Source organism: Taurulus bubalis (assembly GCF_910589615.1).
Source record: "Taurulus bubalis genome assembly, chromosome: 21".
NCBI lineage: Eukaryota > Metazoa > Chordata > Actinopteri > Perciformes > Cottidae > Taurulus > Taurulus bubalis.
This window is the reverse complement of record NC_136609.1, coordinates 1743146-1759524: the sequence shown is the minus strand read 5'-3', so window position 1 is coordinate 1759524 and position 16379 is coordinate 1743146. Positions and strand designations below refer to the sequence as shown.

Below are 16379 nucleotides of genomic sequence, written 5' to 3'. Positions count from 1 at the left end.
AAAAAAAGTGAAATAAATATCTTTATTGTTTTTCGTTGTCATAATTGTTGTAATTATGAACACAGAGCTGTCGCAATACTCCAGAATTTTGCCAGAAAACAGCAACATTCAACGGCACCGCTGCGTCTCTTAAGACCCAACCATGCATAAAATCTCCCATTTAAAAAAAAGTAAAATAAAAAATATATATTAAAAAATTATGCGTACCACTGATATACAGATCTGATATAAACAGGCGTATTGGTCACAAACCAATTAGAATTATAAACATGGCTTCTTTAACAATACACAGAGACCAAACATGTGGGATATAAGTGGACTTTGCTTATTTAAAAAAAGGGTACATTTTAGTTTTATACATTTGTACATTATTTCTATTTTTTTAATTATCATTATTTGAATGTTCTCCCCTCCTACAGTCAGAATGCTCAAGGCATTTTGGGCGCAGTGTCCAAATATCACAAATTGCAGTAAATGCACGTTTACACACACACACACACACACACACACACACACACACACACACACACACACACACACACACACACACACACACACACACACACACACACACACACACACACACACACACACAGGAGTGGCAGCAGTGGCTTTAGACACTAAAGAGAGAACTACAGGTGTATCTTGGCATTTGCAGGTGACAAATACTTCCACCGAGGAGTTAATCCACGGTGGTGAACGAGGCCATCCGACGGTAAAAAAAAAAAAAGAAGACATTACATTCTTGTATCGAGTTTCCTCTCTCACACACACTTACTCTCTCACACACACACACACACAAACACACACTCACTCACATCCGCTCACTCACATCCGCTCACAATAACACTGTAAAAATAAAAAAATAGTCTTTAAAATGTGCAAAGAAAAGGTCGCTGAACGTTTTTAAAAATAGGTGCAATCAGTAGCTTCTCTCTTTACTAGCATCTAGTGGCCGCTGCAGGGAACTACAACAACAAACACGTCATTCGCTTGATTAGGGAATTAGGAATTAGATTAAGACCCAAAAATAGTTTCTTAATCATTTCAGAGAACGTTTCCTGGAAAGAATTATGAGCAGGATAGGAATGTTCTTACAAGATTAGATTAAAATATTATTATTGGAGACTTTATTCTCTGTATTTGTTGAATCACGACTTCATTAGTCGCAGGTTTTAAACCAGCGGAGAACTCCATTTCCCTAGAATGTCACCGTACCAAGAGACTTCTTTCCAGGAAACGTGTGTAATATTATTATAGAGTTCAAGTAGCGTCAAGCCGAACCCTCCAGGAGTCGTACCGTAAACACTCAGAGGTGAGAGTAGAAATATACATCTCGTGAAGTAATTGCAGCTTCAGTACGCGGAGAGGTTTGAGAGAACCAAGTGCATGATGGGATGTCAGCGGGTCCGAGCGCTTTGTTTCTGTGCCGGTAAAAAAAAAGGACTGATTGCACCTTTAAGAAGGTCATTTTACAAGATTCAGAGCCGATTATTTCTTCCAGCTGAATGTTTGGTTTCTGCAGCCGAAACTAATATTTATATATTTATTCATTTATAACGTTTCACAACCTCGGAGCAGAACGAGTCGTTGATCCTGCTGCAGCGCAGAATGACGACAGACAGACGGTGAGGAAGCGGAGCGTTTGTGGTTCGGCTAAAGTGACGAGTTCACATCTGATTTAACGACGACAACAACAACAACAACAACAACAACAACAACAACAAAGGGCCGACGCTGTGAGATGCTGTAAACGTGAGAGTCTGATGTCAGGAGTGTCTGTGATGAGTCACCTGTAAATGTACCTGTGGGGAGACGAGCTCATCGCCCTTTGACGGACAGCGTCATGCAGCCGGACCGGCCAATCAGCTGTGAGCTTGTGGCCACGCCCCTTGCGGCCACGCCCCCTCCTGCTTCAGTAATGAAGTGACGCAGAACGAGTCTGAAAACCTTTTCTCTTCTGATGAGAAACCCAACTTTTTATTAATATCATTCGTATTTTAATAGTTTTTCTTGATTAATCGTCTAAAGATATTAAATGTACCTTTTGAATGCCGATTTCTTTTTGTCTTAAAATGTCTGAATGGTGAATTGATCGATAATAAGATGAATTTGTAATATCTTGAGCTGCGTTTGATTCAGTGCTTCTATGTCGGTTCAGTTCTCGCATGTTTTTTCTTTTACAGAATCTCTACATAAACGGACCGGATTTCAAAGTCGACGAGTTTCCACCCAAACGGAAAACGTCCCCACGGCTTTTCCACCTGACGAGAGCTCCACCAATCGGATCAGTGAGAAGGAAGCGGAGGAAAGGAGGCCCCGCCTCTAAAGGCCGAAGCAGGAGAACCAGCCAATCCCGTCCGAGTGCCAGTCAGCTGATTCATTGCAGCAGCGCCTCTCTATGAAACCAGCGCGGCCAGTTACAGACCAGGTGAGACCCGGTCAGACCAGGTGAGACCAGGTGAGACCCGGTCAGACCAGGTGAGACCCGGCTCAGGTGTCCCCTTATAGAAAAGGCAGAAGCGGACATTAATCCGGTGGATTTGGGGGCGAACGGTGCAAAGGCAGTTTATCCGGGAGGCAAAAGCAACACTGAGAGGAACTCAAGACTCACTCCTACACTGCGCTTAAAAAACAGAAAAGGCACACGGCGAAGAACAAAGATGGAGGAGGAAGAGGAGGAGACAGTGAAGAGGAGGCGGGATGAGGGCAGGTGAGTGGAAACTGTTTTCGGGGAGTGTCCTCTGCGTCGGGGGTTTAGGTTCGTCTATAGCAGCGGGCCCAGGTCCTCGCGGCCCTCTGGGTTTTGGCAGGAGACTACATTCTGGGGTCGGGTCAGCGAGATGGGGGTCCAGGTCCACGAGAGTCCGGCGTCACCTCCTTGTAGGTCCAGCGACACCGACGCCGTCCCACTCCCAACCGCACGAAGAGAGAGGAACCGTACAAACGTAAAAAGAGGTTTTCAAAGAGTCGCTTTTCGCCACTCCGCCCCTCGTTGGTTCAGAAATTAAGGTGCAAGTTGCGGAGACAAATAAAATATAAATTCATGTCTATGGCAGTCTCGTACAAACAGAGAACTGAGGAGCTCGTACGCCCCGCACGCCGGCACGCCCCGCCTTCTTCCAGCTCCTCCTGGTCCGTATAGTTTCAGCATGGAGGGGCGGAGTCAGAGCGGCCCCTTCAGGTAAGGCCGTATCTGGCGGTTCGGGGGTTAATGTACAAAGATGTGCCTCAGTAGCTCGTCTGCAGACGGCCGCTGCTTAGTCTCTACAAAGATCCGCTTGAGGAAGTCTCTGCAGTGGTCCGACACGTGGGCGGGCAGCACCGGGTTGGTGGGCTGGGTGGCGATCTTAAAGATGGCCGCCATAGCCTCAAACTCCGCCCACGGGGGGCGCTGCGTCAGCATCTCCACGACGGTGCAGCCGACGCTCCTGAAAGGGAAACAACACGCGTTGAAGCGCCGAACAGAACAAGCGGACTCTGAGTTAACGAGGTGTGGGGGTCGGTCTCACCAGATGTCCGCCTTCCTGCCGTAGCCCTCGCCGCTGATCACTTCCGGACTCATCCAGTAGGGGGTGCCGGTCACCGACATGATGCCGGTTCCCGACAGACAGATGGTCTGCAGCCGCCGGCTGGCCCCGAAGTCGCCCAGCTTCACGTTGCCCACCGAGTCCCGAAGGATGTTGGCCCCTGAAGCAGACAGAGTCACCAGCCGCCTCTTTACATTTCATTTCATCGTAGTCGTGTTTTTAGTTCACGACGGAAGAGACTTCCTGCTGTCCTGAAGTCAATGGGGAGCTCGTTCCACCATTGAGGAGCCAGGACAGCAAAGTCGTGACTTTGTTGAGTGTTTAGCTCAATCAAATGAAGCCGCTCACCTTTGATGTCCCTGTGGACGATCATGTTGCTGTGCAGGTAGGAAACCCCCTCCAGGATCTGCCGGGTGTAGCGGCGCGTCACGTTTTCCGTCAGCGCGCCGTACGACTTCAGCTGGTCCTTGATGGAGCCCTTCAAACCACAAGACCACAGCAGTGTGAACACGCAGGTCAGAAGCCGCCGCTGCTTTAAAGCCGCATGCATGTGAACTCACGCCGGGCATGTACTCCATGAAGATGGAGAGCGTCCGCTCCATCGTGTCCCGCAGGCAGCCGTAGTACTGCACGATCCGCTCGTGGCACAAATTCTTCAGCAGCTGGATTTCACACTCCAACGCGCTCACCTCCTGAAGGCCCGGAGAAGAAGCGTCTTTTTACCGTTATTCACGTGCATGCGTGCAGCTAGCGGAGAAGAAGCCGTCCTACGTCTCTCACCTTGCTGGTCTCCGGACTCTCCGGGTCAAACTGGACCTGCTTGACCGCCAGCTCCCGCCCGGTGTCGGCGTCATAGCAGAGGAAAACCCGTCCGAAGGCGCCTTGACCCAGAAGCTTTCCCAGCCGCCAGTTGGTCGGCGCGCGTGGAGCTGAGCACACGATGACATCATCAGATAAACGACAGCTGACGTGCATGTTGCGCTCACCGGTCAAATGCACACGCGACTCACAGCGGCTGGGCGGGCTGATGTCCATGACGGACAGGGTCGGGGCGGTGGGCTCGATGTCGCTGCCCCGCCGCGGCCTCCTGCCGGGCCCCGGGGCCTCCTCCAGGTCGGGCGTGAAGACGCTGCTGCCGCTGCTGGTGCTGGGCGACTGCTCGGTCGGGCTGAAGCTCACCGGCGAGCGGAAGCCGTGGACCTGCGTTCGCCGAGCGCGAGGGAAGGTCTTCCTCCCTGCCGAGGAAGAGGAAGAGGACAACCAGGGTTACGAACATGGATTCATACACCTCACTTCTTCAGGCGGCCTTCAGGAGAATAACCCACCGTCACTGTAGTCCTGAAGACCGAAGGGAATGCCGTATCGCCGAGGGTACGTTCCACCTTTCCCCGACTTCTCAAACACCGGGATGTCATACTCTAGAGGAGGAGGAGGAAGAGGAGGAGGAAGAGGAGGAGGAGGAATGTTACGCCATTTGACTTGTGATTGTTTAGTGTGGAGTCAGCTTTTCTCCGTGTGTAACATAATGCATGAGGGAAAGCGAACGTTTCAGTGTTCACACTTTGTCGTTCATAACTAATTAAAATGTTTCAAACTTTTACCTGGAAAGTCCTGGTGGTTGTCTGGGTAGCTCTGCGCTCGCGGCATCCTGGACTTTGGATAGTCGCTGCACAACAAGCAAGAAAGCATATTAATATATATAATAATATATATAAAATATAGAGTTTACTTTAGACTGGGTGTGCATTCAGGAGCTTTATCATGTCGGAGAATACAAGTAACCTGATCTGCAGATACGTAATACTCAACAGATCTCATCTCTGAACACAACAGCGACTTCTTTGAAGTATTAAACTGTATAAATATGTCTGAGGTGCTGACCTGTCCAGTGGGCTGTCTAAAGAGGGACAGCTTCCAGACGCAGAGTTTTCTGGACTGCTCATAGACAGCGGGTCCAGCATCTGAGGAAAAGAAAGAAACTCACGTTCTATAACTCTTCACCTGAAACCAGACCAACGGGTTCTTTCTGTGTGTGAAGAGCTGGAAGTGGACCCACCTGGTCCATGCTCTCCGGGATGAACTCCCCCTCGCTGTTGATGCTGGTGAAGGAGCCGTTCCTCGCCACCTGCTGCAGCGCGTCGGGAATGTAACCTGGAGGAGGGGAGCTGCGGTCCGTGGAATGGGAGCCTGAGGAATAGTTAGGTATTAATATATAATGGATGAGCTTGTGTGAAATGGTCAGCGGGTGACGTAGCATTCATTAGATCATTTGAGTTTGCTTCACGTCTGTGAATCTCCACTTAGATCTACTCGGCTTGAGTCTGAGCGTGAGACATGAGTCACCTATCAGAGCCAGCATGCTCTTCTTGTCAGCGACCCGGAAGCCTGTGTTGTCCAGCACCTCGTGGGACGCCAAGAGGTCCATGCTGGAGGAAGAGTTCTGCAGAGAGAGAAGGCAGTTTTACATTGCATGCTAAGATAGCCTCTAAATAAAAGGTAAAAACACAGCGTCAGACGTAAAGTTAACTTGGTTTATGTGTTTTCTTTGTCCTACACACAGACCTGGGAGGAGACCTGCAGCACCAGGAGGATCTTCAGGCTCTTCATGTGAACGCTGCGATCCAGCAGCTCCACGGCCTTGTCCAGGTCGTCCTGAGTGGTCAGTGGAATCACCAGCTGCAGGAAGAAACAACAACTTTGGTGTTGATATCAATGATTCAAAAGTAATTCAATAGAATCGCGGCCTGCGGCGGCTTCTGACCTCGTTGTTGGTGTAGTGAAGGTCCATCGTCTGCCCGAACGCCACTCTAGCTTTGGCCTTCAGGTCGTCCAGCGTCACAGGGCGAGGGAACTGTAAGATCCTACAGAGAAGAAGAAAGGTCAGAGGTCACGGCTGCAGGTCGGCGCTGACGACGTTAAAGTGGTGACACTCACCTCTTCTCCCCTTTGAACTCGAACTTCACTCTGACGTCGTTCTGTTGGAAGACACAACGTCGGATGAATGAGAACACATGTTGTCGTCTCGTGTGTTGTTGTTGTTGACATTGCTGCTGGTTACCTGGTTCTTGGGCGAGGAGGCTTTGGGTTTGCCCAGGTCGGACAGGACCATGGCAGGACGGCTAGAGCGGTGCAGTTCGGCCAAGTCCTGCATGATCGAGTTCAGCGCCTCCTGCTCATCTGAGGGCGGACGAGGGGGCCGTTTATTAAACGGATTATACTCGCAAAAACAAAAAGGAAAAAGCTTTTTTGTGCTTTTCAATGACAGTTTAGTTAACAGTAAATACTTTGGATTTGATGTAAACTGTGAGTAACACAAGTATGAAAAGTATTCTTCATTGCACAATACTTTCTGCAGCTCTATCGCAATTTATTTTACATTTCAAGACAGAAAAAATATTTGCAATCCTCTTGTTTTCTTTCAAGATCGGCAGCAAGAACACGTTAATCAGGGAGAAGAAACATTCTTTAAGGTTGAAGCTTTGACGAAAGACAAAGCTGGCTAAAAGTAAGAGTATCTACACACACACACACACACACACACACACACACACACACACACACACACACACACACACACACACACATACCCATCATCATGGCACGGCGATTGACCCAGGAGGCCAGGAAAGAGGATTCTCCCATCAAAGGGATTCCTTTCTCCTGCAACAGCAGAAGGACAACATGAATCCTGACAGCTGATCGAGCCACAAGTCGGAGCCTGAAGCAGCGGCGGATCAGCTGATCTGCACACGGCGAGGCTCTCACAGGGCTGGTGTATGTAAACATCGCATCACGGTCACTGCAGCACATCCTCCAATGCTGCTCAGGATTGAAGTTGTTTTATTGGTGTTTGTGAGATTGACTTGCATCATAGTGGGACATGAAACTGGAGGGTTAACTGGTGTGTTAACCAGTGCTGATGACAGATTAATGATATTATGATTATGAGTCTACGATCATCACTGATTTTCCTTCTTTGCAATTCCACCCAATTAATGACAGTTGGCTATGACTAAACATTTCCATAGCATAAACATTTGTTAACGAATAACGTCCTTTGCAATATATGTATAATATAATAATAATGTAAGTATTATGTGACAAGTTGGCTAGCCAGTGAGCTAACATCCCCGATCCCACTATTATAGCGCTATTATTATCTGTATTACTATGACACTATTATTATTATTATTATTATTATTATTATTATTATGACAGTATTATGGCCCTCTTAGTATTAGTATTATGACTAATATTATTGTTATGACAGTATTATGGAAGTATTATTATGAAAGTAGTATGGCTCTATTATTATTATTATCATGGCAGCATAATAGAAATATTATGTCATTATTATTATTATGACAGTATTATTACTATTATCATGACCGTATTATGAAAGTATTAAAGCAGTATTATTATGACAGTAGTATGGCTCTACTATTATTATCATGACAGTATTATGTTAGTATTATTACAGCATTATGACAGTTATTATTGTGACAGTAGTATGGCTCTATTATTATCATAACAGTATTATGGATGTATTAAGGGAGTATTATGGCAGTATTATTATTAGTATTATTACAGTATTAAGGCAGTATTATTATGACAGTATTATAGCAGTATTATTATTATGACAGTAGTATGGCTCTATTATTATCATGACAGTTTAATGGAAGTATTAAGGCAGTATTATAGCAGTATTATAGCAGTATTATAGCAGTATTATAGCAGTATAGCGGTAGTATTGTGCGTTATGGCCTCCTGTGCTGGATAACTAACGTTAGCTTTAATTCAACTCGCTAGCGTCGCTGAGCAGCCCCGCATGCTAAAAGCCCCTAACAACTGTTGCTAGCCTAATGTGCCCCTCCGAGCCTACCGTAAACCACAACGTCCCGGCGGAATGATTCAGCGGGTTGTGATATAATCGATATATAATCGACACCCAACAGGAGAAAGCAGATCTGGCTGACGGAAGGAGCGAAGAGCTTCTCGCTAGCAGAGAGATCAGGAAGTTGTCAAGCTAAGCTAATGCCGTAAAAAAAAGCCACAAATAAAACGACGTTTACGACACATCTGGAGCGGGCGGCTTATGTCTTCGTCCCCCTACCTGGTGGCGGGTCGCACGAGTCCACAGGGCCGGTGACAGGAGCCCCGGGCCCCGCGGAGAGGAAGCAGAAGTTTGGCACTCCGCTCCCAACTTTCACTCGAGTCCTGCGGGGCCACGACGACGAGGCCCGACGGGGGTCAGTGCAGCCCGCTGGGTCTCTGCAGGCGGAGAGACGACAAGATGGACGCTTCACCCGACGAAAGTGTCCCCGAGTGCGTGTGTGTGGGAACAAAAGAGCGAAAGTTAACCGACAGCGTCCATTTGTTTGCGCTTCGCGAGCCTGGTTGACGGTAGCTCCGCTCGCTGTTGTCCCCCCGGTCGCGTCAAGCTAACGGGCGTTAAACAGGGGGATACCGGAAGTGGACATATTTTGCTGACAAAATAAAACAAATGTCTCACGTATCTCCTCTTTAAAGATTAATTAATCCTGTATCTTTATATTATTTACAGCAGCGGAGGGGATATAATGAATATTGTGCAAACAAGAGACATAGTAAAAAGAAACAAGTTCAAAACAAGCATTATGAATAAGCCAATAGGCAATACAAAAACAGTAACAAAAACAGTAACAAAATCCTGTTTTGTACCGGAAGTGGACATATTTTGTCGACAAAATAAAACAAATGTCTCACGTATGCCTCACCCATATTTTTCATCTTTTAAGATAATATTTTAGCTTTATATTATTTACAGCAGCATATGGAATATAAGGAATATTCAGATATCAATGCTTCAGGTTAAAGAAGTGTTGTACAAAATATACTTCCTTGACTTATTTTGAAGGAAACTATTCCCTACGCCACTTCCAGCGGAAATTGATAATTCTCACAACATCGAGCTAGAGCTGCAACCGAAAGCTAGCGCCAGTTGCATCTATTGTCCATCACTCTAACGGCTCAAACTGAGGAGAAACATGTCAGATACGGTGAGGAATGAACTACAGAGAGTCTGTATTGATCTAAGGCTGCCCACGAGGGACAAAAAGGCAGATTAGTGTTCGCGTGGCTGCTTCCTCGTATCTGGTCCAACCAACGGCATGCTAACGGTTAGCTCGTGCAGCTTCAGGCCCAGAGAACTCTGGTCCCAGAGCTGTTCAGCTTTACGGCTTATGTACAAAGTGCAGCTATAAAACAGTAATCGATACCGGAATGTTGAGGCCCAAACTTTCCTATATGCGAGCAGCAGTGTTGTAACACAAGCCGAAAGGCCTATTTGTAATGTGTGTGTGTGTGTGTGTGTGTGTGTGTGTGTGTGTGTGTGTGTGTGTGTGTGTGTGTGTGTGTGTGTCGTTTAACTGTTTGTTTATTTGTTGTTGTTGTTGTTGTAGGAGACAAAACCATCCAGCCAAGACGGGGGCGATAAGAAGGATGGAGAGTACATCAAGTTAAAAGTGATCGGTCAGGTGTGTAGGAATGCTCTAATAACAGAGCTATGTAACTCTGAACACACGTGTTGTTGTTGTTGTTGTTGTTGTGTGAAGGCTGCACACAATCACTCAATATATATATATATATATATATATATATATATATATATATATATACGTGTGTGTGTGTGTGTGTGTTAGAGTTGCTTACTTGTGCAATTTAAAATAGTGTTATGTTTCCAGAGTAAGTTCAGAGAAACTATTTATGCTGTATTGTTTTTTTATGTGATATAATGTAATCTTCATTAAGAAACGTTCTGAATGCAAACTGAAATGAACGGTGATGTCTTCTCCACAGAATACTTTTGATCATGCACTTGAAGGAAAACGTGTGTGTTGCTTTGGAGAAGTTAATCCTTAACAGATGTTAGGAGAGCTGTAAGAGTCCTTTCAGAGCGTCTGAAACTAAAGTATTTAAACTGCATAATGTCCTGTGTGTTGTTGTCTTTCTTTTTTCCAGTAATGTTGTTACCTTGTAGCCACATAAACTATTGCGCTGCTTCTCATCGTAATGTCTCTCTCTCTGCCTGCAGGACAGCAGTGAAATCCACTTTAAGGTTAAAATGACGACGCATCTGAAGAAGCTGAAGGAGTCGTACAGCCAGAGACAGGTCTTTGGTCTTTTCAAATATCTTTTAACTGGATTTTGAGTCTGGGGTTCACTGGCTAACTTTTTTTTTAAAGATGTCAGATCAGCTCCAGCAGCACGAGAGGCCGTTGTTTCAGATTGGCGTTGTTTTGTGTCTTAAAGGGCGTTCCAGCGAGCACGCTACGGTTTCTGTTCGAAGGACAGAGAATCGCAGACAACCAAACTCCCAAAGAGGTAAAGCGGTCTCTCCTGACTTGAGCGTCCCGTCAGCCTTTTGCTGAAACTATTGATCCAGATGGTCGTGTGTCTCTGTAACGACTTACAAGTTAGTTCTTTAGACATTTACCTCCTTTGTTTTTTAACCAATCCAAGGTTTCACGTCTCTCCGGATTACTCTGCTGTCTTATGATCACGAGGAGCTTTATGTCTTTCTTTCATTTGTGATATTCTCAACTGCACGATAAGAAAATCTATTTCTAAAGTACTTCTCTCCACATGCTATACATTTTAAAAGAATATAAATAGTACTTATATTCAGTAGCAACACGCATGCAGCTAAACAAACCACAGCTCAGACACTTTGCAAGAGATGTGAGACTTTTACACCTTCATTTGCTTTTAAAAAGGTTTTTTGGTCTAAAACAATCAAACAGCTGTGAAATATATTATTATATATATTATATATTGCAATTCTGCAGATGTAATTTGATATAAGTAATACACAAAATGAAATCCCAGGAACTATTTGTCATGAAGAAGATTGAGAGGCATAACATGTTGTGTTTTTGGCTGTTTTCATAACGTCAGCTGGGGATGGAGGACGAGGACGTCATCGAGGTCTATCAAGAACAGACTGGAGGACTTCGAAAGGATTAAACTTCCCGCATTTCTACATTTATTTTTCTTATTTTGTATTTGATTTTGTATGTATGTACGTATTTTTGTTCACTTTCAAACCATCTGGATCAAAACCGACTCTTATCAGGGCTTCCATGTATGCAAGTTTAATATTTCCTTATTTGTCTTCTAGAAGTTAGCAATTTGCTCTGCGTGCCGTTTTGGAAACGATTGTAATAACCAGTCGTTTAAAATAATTCAAATTTGAGAGTGGCGGTGTGCAGTCATGCTGTGCCACTTGGTTTGGTGCATTTGGGGATTTTTTTGGAAATGTTTTGGCTTTGAAAGATGATTTAAGAAGCAATTATTAGACTTTTAGAGACACTCGAGGACCTTCTGGCCTCTTAAGTTTGAGGTGAAGCAAAGCTGCTGCTGAGCAAATAGAGATTTGGATGCACTGTTCCTTTAAATCTGCGTTTGACCGGCATCAAAAACCCCGGCGTGCTCCTCTGGCTCTCCTCCAGGACGGAGCTGCTCTCCTGTTCCTTTCTGGCTCAGAGCCGGGTGTCAAAGACGCGTCGTGTCGTTCGCTCCACATCTTCTGTCCAAACTTCAGGACATTCAGCCGGATTACCCATCAGCCCCTTTGGTTCCCTCTGTGTTGCATTTCAGAGGAACGGCACCCTTCATTAAATTGTAAATGATGATAATAATGGACCCGATGCGGTGATGTTTGAGATTTCAAAAACACATTTAAATGATATCTGTGCTTTACCTGTACATGTTGTGTTCAGTATTAGAGTGTTTGAATGATATGTATCTGCAGTGCCGTCTTTTATTTATATACGAGGGGTTGATTCTGTAACGATATATATAAATATATATAAATATTCTTTTGCTCGCTGGCAGTGATGCGTGGTTTTGAACTCTGAATGTTCCTCCAGGAGCAGCGACGTGTTCTGCTGAGCTGTCAGCGCTGCTTTTAAGCTTTTCTTTGTGTTTTTGGAAAGAATCTCTCCCTCTGAGCTGTGTGAGGTTCCTCCAGGAGGTTCTTTCTCTCACACACACACACACACACACACACACCGCAGTGTTGAGGGGAACCTCAGCGACCCCGCGTTCTGTTTCCAGCATCCAGAAACATTGCAGGAAGCTACTTTCAAAAAGCAAGCATCCTTTTCTCCATTAAGTGACGCATTACATTCACTTGTCGCCGTGTCTCAGAGGCGTCCGTGGAAGTGGAAGTGAAGGGTTTTCCCACCCGGAGCGACTGGTGCTCATCTTCGGTGCGCCGGTGAACTCCTCACAGGACGGGCTGTGATCTGAGCCGCGCTGATCCCAGTGAGGCGGAGGGACCGTTCATCACGAGAGGAACATTGATACAGATGGTTTGAAACTCTGGAGATGAGCTTGTTGCGTTTTTTTTTTTGAATAAAATATTTAAGAAAATACCGCCGTGTTCTTTTTATTCTTCCATTCATTGTAAAGTTTCAGTTGAAGGAATGTAAACGTGTCTGAATGCAACAGCTCCAGATGCTAGTTGATTCATTTAAGATCACTGTGAGATAGTTTATTGATCTATGGATCCACATCGTAGCTAAACAAGTAGTGATCAGGTCTGAAGCATGAAGTGTTTGCAGAGCACAGAATGAGAAGAGTCACTAAACAATGAGCTGAAAAGATAAAACCAGAAGCTGATTTACAAACATTCTCAATCTCAGTTTGCAAATGAAGCTATTGTAAAGTCATTTGGATGATTTCCTCATGAGCTTGAACCAGCAAACGGGTTCACAAGTGTTCGTGAGACTCAAACGCCGGGTTGTCTCTCTCAGGTGATGCCGAGTCCAGGTGCCGTGACCTCGCCGGTAACCTGTAGGTGCAGAAGATGACCCCGGAGACCGCCATGAGCACCGTCCCCACCATCCCGACCCCGATGCCCGAGCCCGCGTGCTGGGACTCTGGAGCCGGGGGCATTTTGAACTCGGGAGGGAAGCCGATGGTCTGGTTGGTCGCCACCGAGCTCAGGTTCCACAGGAGCGGGACGAGCGACATGGCGGCGGCCAGCAGGCACAGAGCGCCGGTAGTGACGAAGGCCAGGCGGACGGAGGAGCTCCTCTCCGCCCCGAAGTAGACGCTCCTCAAGGCGTAGACGCCGCCGGCGTTCCCGCTCAGCCCCGCCAGCAGAGACAGCAGCATGAGGACCTGCCCGGCCGCGATCTCCGGCGGAGTGAAGGCCTCGGTCAGGCCGATGGGCTCGCAGTGCATGACCCCAAAGCCGGGGGTCACGTGGGTGTGGCTGTTGAAGCAGGCCCGCCACACGCCCACCCAGGCCACCCCGGAGCTGATGGCCTCCCTGTCCGAAACCAGCCACACCCTCCACTGGATGAGGCCCAGCGCCACGGCGGTGAGCGTCCAGCCCACGCAGCCCAGCCACAGGGCTCCGAGCTGGGCACGGCCGCCGTGAGCCAGGTAGGTCATGGCGGTGGAGGCGATGGAGAAACGCTTCTGATGCTGCTGACACCTGGTCACCTGGTCACCTGCAGCTCCTCTGAGAGGACACAAACACAGACAGGTGTTCACGGAGGAAGAAGAGCTCAACACACGATGTGACGGTCTGGAGTCTGGAGTCCTGGTTAGTTTGTTGTATCAGGAGAGCGTTCAGTATTGAAGCTTCACAGGTGACTTCCCTGTCATCTTGGAATATATGGCAGTAATTATTCTCCGTTAGGTAAATCAGATGTTTCATCTTCATCTTCATCTTCATCGTGTCACGTACCTGAGTGCTGCTTTGTGGAGCTGAGCCTCCTCCACCAACTCGACTAGATCAGGCTGCAAACCTTGTGGAGTCGCTTCCTCTTGGTACTACATGCTATGATAAGCTATAACCTCCACACACAGTCAGGCTGTGAAACTGTAAATGATTAAATGGAGGAGACACAGTTTCATATACTTTACTTTATTGCACTTATTACAATGTCAGAGTAACTTAATTAACCCCCGCTTGACCCACAGGTGTCGGCTAACTAGACGATCTCTAACTTCCTCTCGGATCCTTGAGGAAGTCGCAAAGCAGTTATGACTTTATGAAAATAGTTTATTTGAGGATTTTCAGTTTTATCCAATATTATCAGAAAACACCCCATAAACCTTCATTGTTATGCAGATGATACTCACTTATATCTATTATTATCTATCATTATCTATTATTATATCTATATTAATATCTATTATTATTTGCAGATTTGACATGTGATTTATTTTAGAAATGTATTAATAATCTAGTTACAAAGAGTCAAATGTAAATTAACAAATGTGTTTAAAGATGAACAAAGAAGTTGCTTTGTTTGTTTGTTTAATATATTATATCTTATCTTATATATAGTAATTTAATGGGTCACCAGGTCTTCTTTTAATTTGACAATATAATGTAAATATATTACTAAATTAGCATCTGCTTTTCAAGTTCAGGTTCATTTGTCAAAGGACAGGTAAAAAAATAGAATAGGATATGATATCTAAGTTTGAAAAATACATAAAACAGGTGGACTTCAGGTCAATTCTTGCCAATACGAAAATGAAATAATCTCCAAACCACCAACAGATCAATTCAACTTAAAGACAACAAGAACAACTAACAGATGAATAAAACATCACTGAATGATGATGCCAGAATTATACATTTAAATCCTTTTTCTTTATTTTCCGTCACTCAGCTCTCAACACACAGGAGGTTATGGGCTTCAGTCCCCACAGTCATTCTGTTCACGTCGTCCTGAAGGACTCCTGATGCGTCATCGCAGGAAACGCCTTCTGCATCTGTATTTCACATGATTATGAATATATAGATATACATCCATATATCTATATAGAACCGAAGAAAAACTTTATTCAAGAGTGTATATGTATTTAATAGAACATCAATGTTAATGTGTGCTGGTGAGTGATAGCTTATCTCTTTTATCTTGTTTTGTTCCCAGAAGATCTGGGAATAATCTCCCCGCCTCCCTCCTGCCCGACCAAAGCTATAAACGCAATAAACACAATAAACACTATAAACATTATAAACATTATAAACTACGTTGCAAAGGTTGCACCGGACCGTAAACTGAAGGCGTGGCAATGAACTCAAGATAATAATGTTGCTTCAGGTCAACCTTCCGGACACCATCAGTGTTTTTTGACCATTTTAATTCAATTGTGAATATTCAAACCCACAATGCATCAAAAGAAAATCTGCATTTTTTTTTCCTCCCATCACAATCGCCCGTTTGTTGAAATAAATCTTAAAGGAGCTCAAACTTGTTATTTGCTTCTCCGTCTTTAGCGGAGCGTAAAGCGCGATGGAGTCTCCTCTGGAAGAAGAAGGAGAGGAGATCCAAAGACTAAACACGTCCCAGCCAGACCCACGCTGTCGTAAACACTTCATATCGAGCTTTCCACTCCTAAAATAAATGAAAATACAAATTCGGTGGTTTTCTTGATTCTGGGGCAGACGCTGTCAGACTGAGAGAAACCTGGCAGAAACATATTACATAAAGAAATCTATTCACAGCCAAAACAAATAGGAGGGAGTGTCGGGAGCGGATGATGAAGATGTGCTGCAGGGATGCTGTCAAAGACAAGTGTGAGGGTCCATAAAGGACTTGTGTGCACCTGTAAAGAAAATCACGTGTTTTAAGAAAAGCAGCGCGGAGATGTTCCAGTAAAATAATATAAAAGAGAGCGGCCTTATGAGACATCATTAAAAAAACAAAGATCTCCCAGCTTTTATCATTTTATTGCTGCGTAGGTGAAAGAGTGCACTGCATACATGTGGGGGTGTGTGTGTGTGTGTGCGTGTGTGTGTGTGTGTGTGTGTGTGTGTGTGTGTCCAGGCCACGCCCA

General features: G+C 45.5%; 3 protein-coding genes across 3 annotated transcripts; 1 reads left to right on the top strand and 2 right to left on the bottom strand.

The window, feature by feature from the left end:
- Positions 1-3061: 3061 nt before the first annotated feature.
- On the bottom strand, positions 3062-8652 carry map3k2 (mitogen-activated protein kinase kinase kinase 2). Its single transcript, XM_079236987.1, has 17 exons — positions 8644-8652; positions 7118-7190; positions 6589-6707; positions 6465-6505; positions 6292-6391; positions 6093-6206; positions 5874-5970; positions 5587-5717; positions 5412-5491; positions 5132-5196; positions 4856-4948; positions 4541-4765; positions 4311-4459; positions 4091-4222; positions 3879-4008; positions 3513-3690; positions 3062-3431 (listed from the first exon to the last, which is right to left on the bottom strand). The coding sequence occupies exons 2-17, from the start codon at positions 7170-7172 to the stop codon at positions 3212-3214; spliced, it is 1929 nt and encodes a 642-aa protein (XP_079093113.1). The 5' UTR covers positions 7173-7190; positions 8644-8652; the 3' UTR covers positions 3062-3211.
- Positions 8653-9556: 904 nt separating this feature from the next.
- On the top strand, positions 9557-11628 carry sumo1 (small ubiquitin like modifier 1; the record flags this gene model as incomplete). The annotated part of the gene is made up of 5 exons (XM_079237006.1): positions 9557-9568; positions 9971-10045; positions 10603-10680; positions 10821-10892; positions 11466-11628. 5 exons carry the CDS (start codon positions 9557-9559, stop codon positions 11532-11534), a joined length of 306 nt encoding a protein of 101 aa, XP_079093132.1. The 3' UTR covers positions 11535-11628.
- Positions 11629-13283: 1655 nt separating this feature from the next.
- Positions 13284-13973, bottom strand: LOC306752960 (claudin-34-like; the record flags this gene model as incomplete). Its single annotated transcript, XM_079236793.1, has 1 exon — positions 13284-13973. One exon carries the CDS (start codon positions 13971-13973, stop codon positions 13284-13286), a length of 690 nt encoding a protein of 229 aa, XP_079092919.1.
- Positions 13974-16379: the final 2406 nt, after the last annotated feature.

What these genes read in the sequence shown, in the direction of transcription:
- map3k2 (XM_079236987.1), bottom strand. Translation starts at nt 7,172, where the DNA reads ATGGGAGAATCCTCTTTCCTGGCCTCCTGGGTCAATCGCCGTGCCATG. An exon ending in TCATGGAGTACATGCCCGGC is followed by an intron (nt 4,009 to 4,090) that starts GTGAGTTCACAT and finishes TGTGGTTTGAAG; the next exon opens with GGCTCCATCAAGGACCAGCT. An exon ending in CGTCCACAGGGACATCAAAG is followed by an intron (nt 3,691 to 3,878) that starts GTGAGCGGCTTC and finishes TGTCTGCTTCAG; the next exon opens with GGGCCAACATCCTTCGGGAC.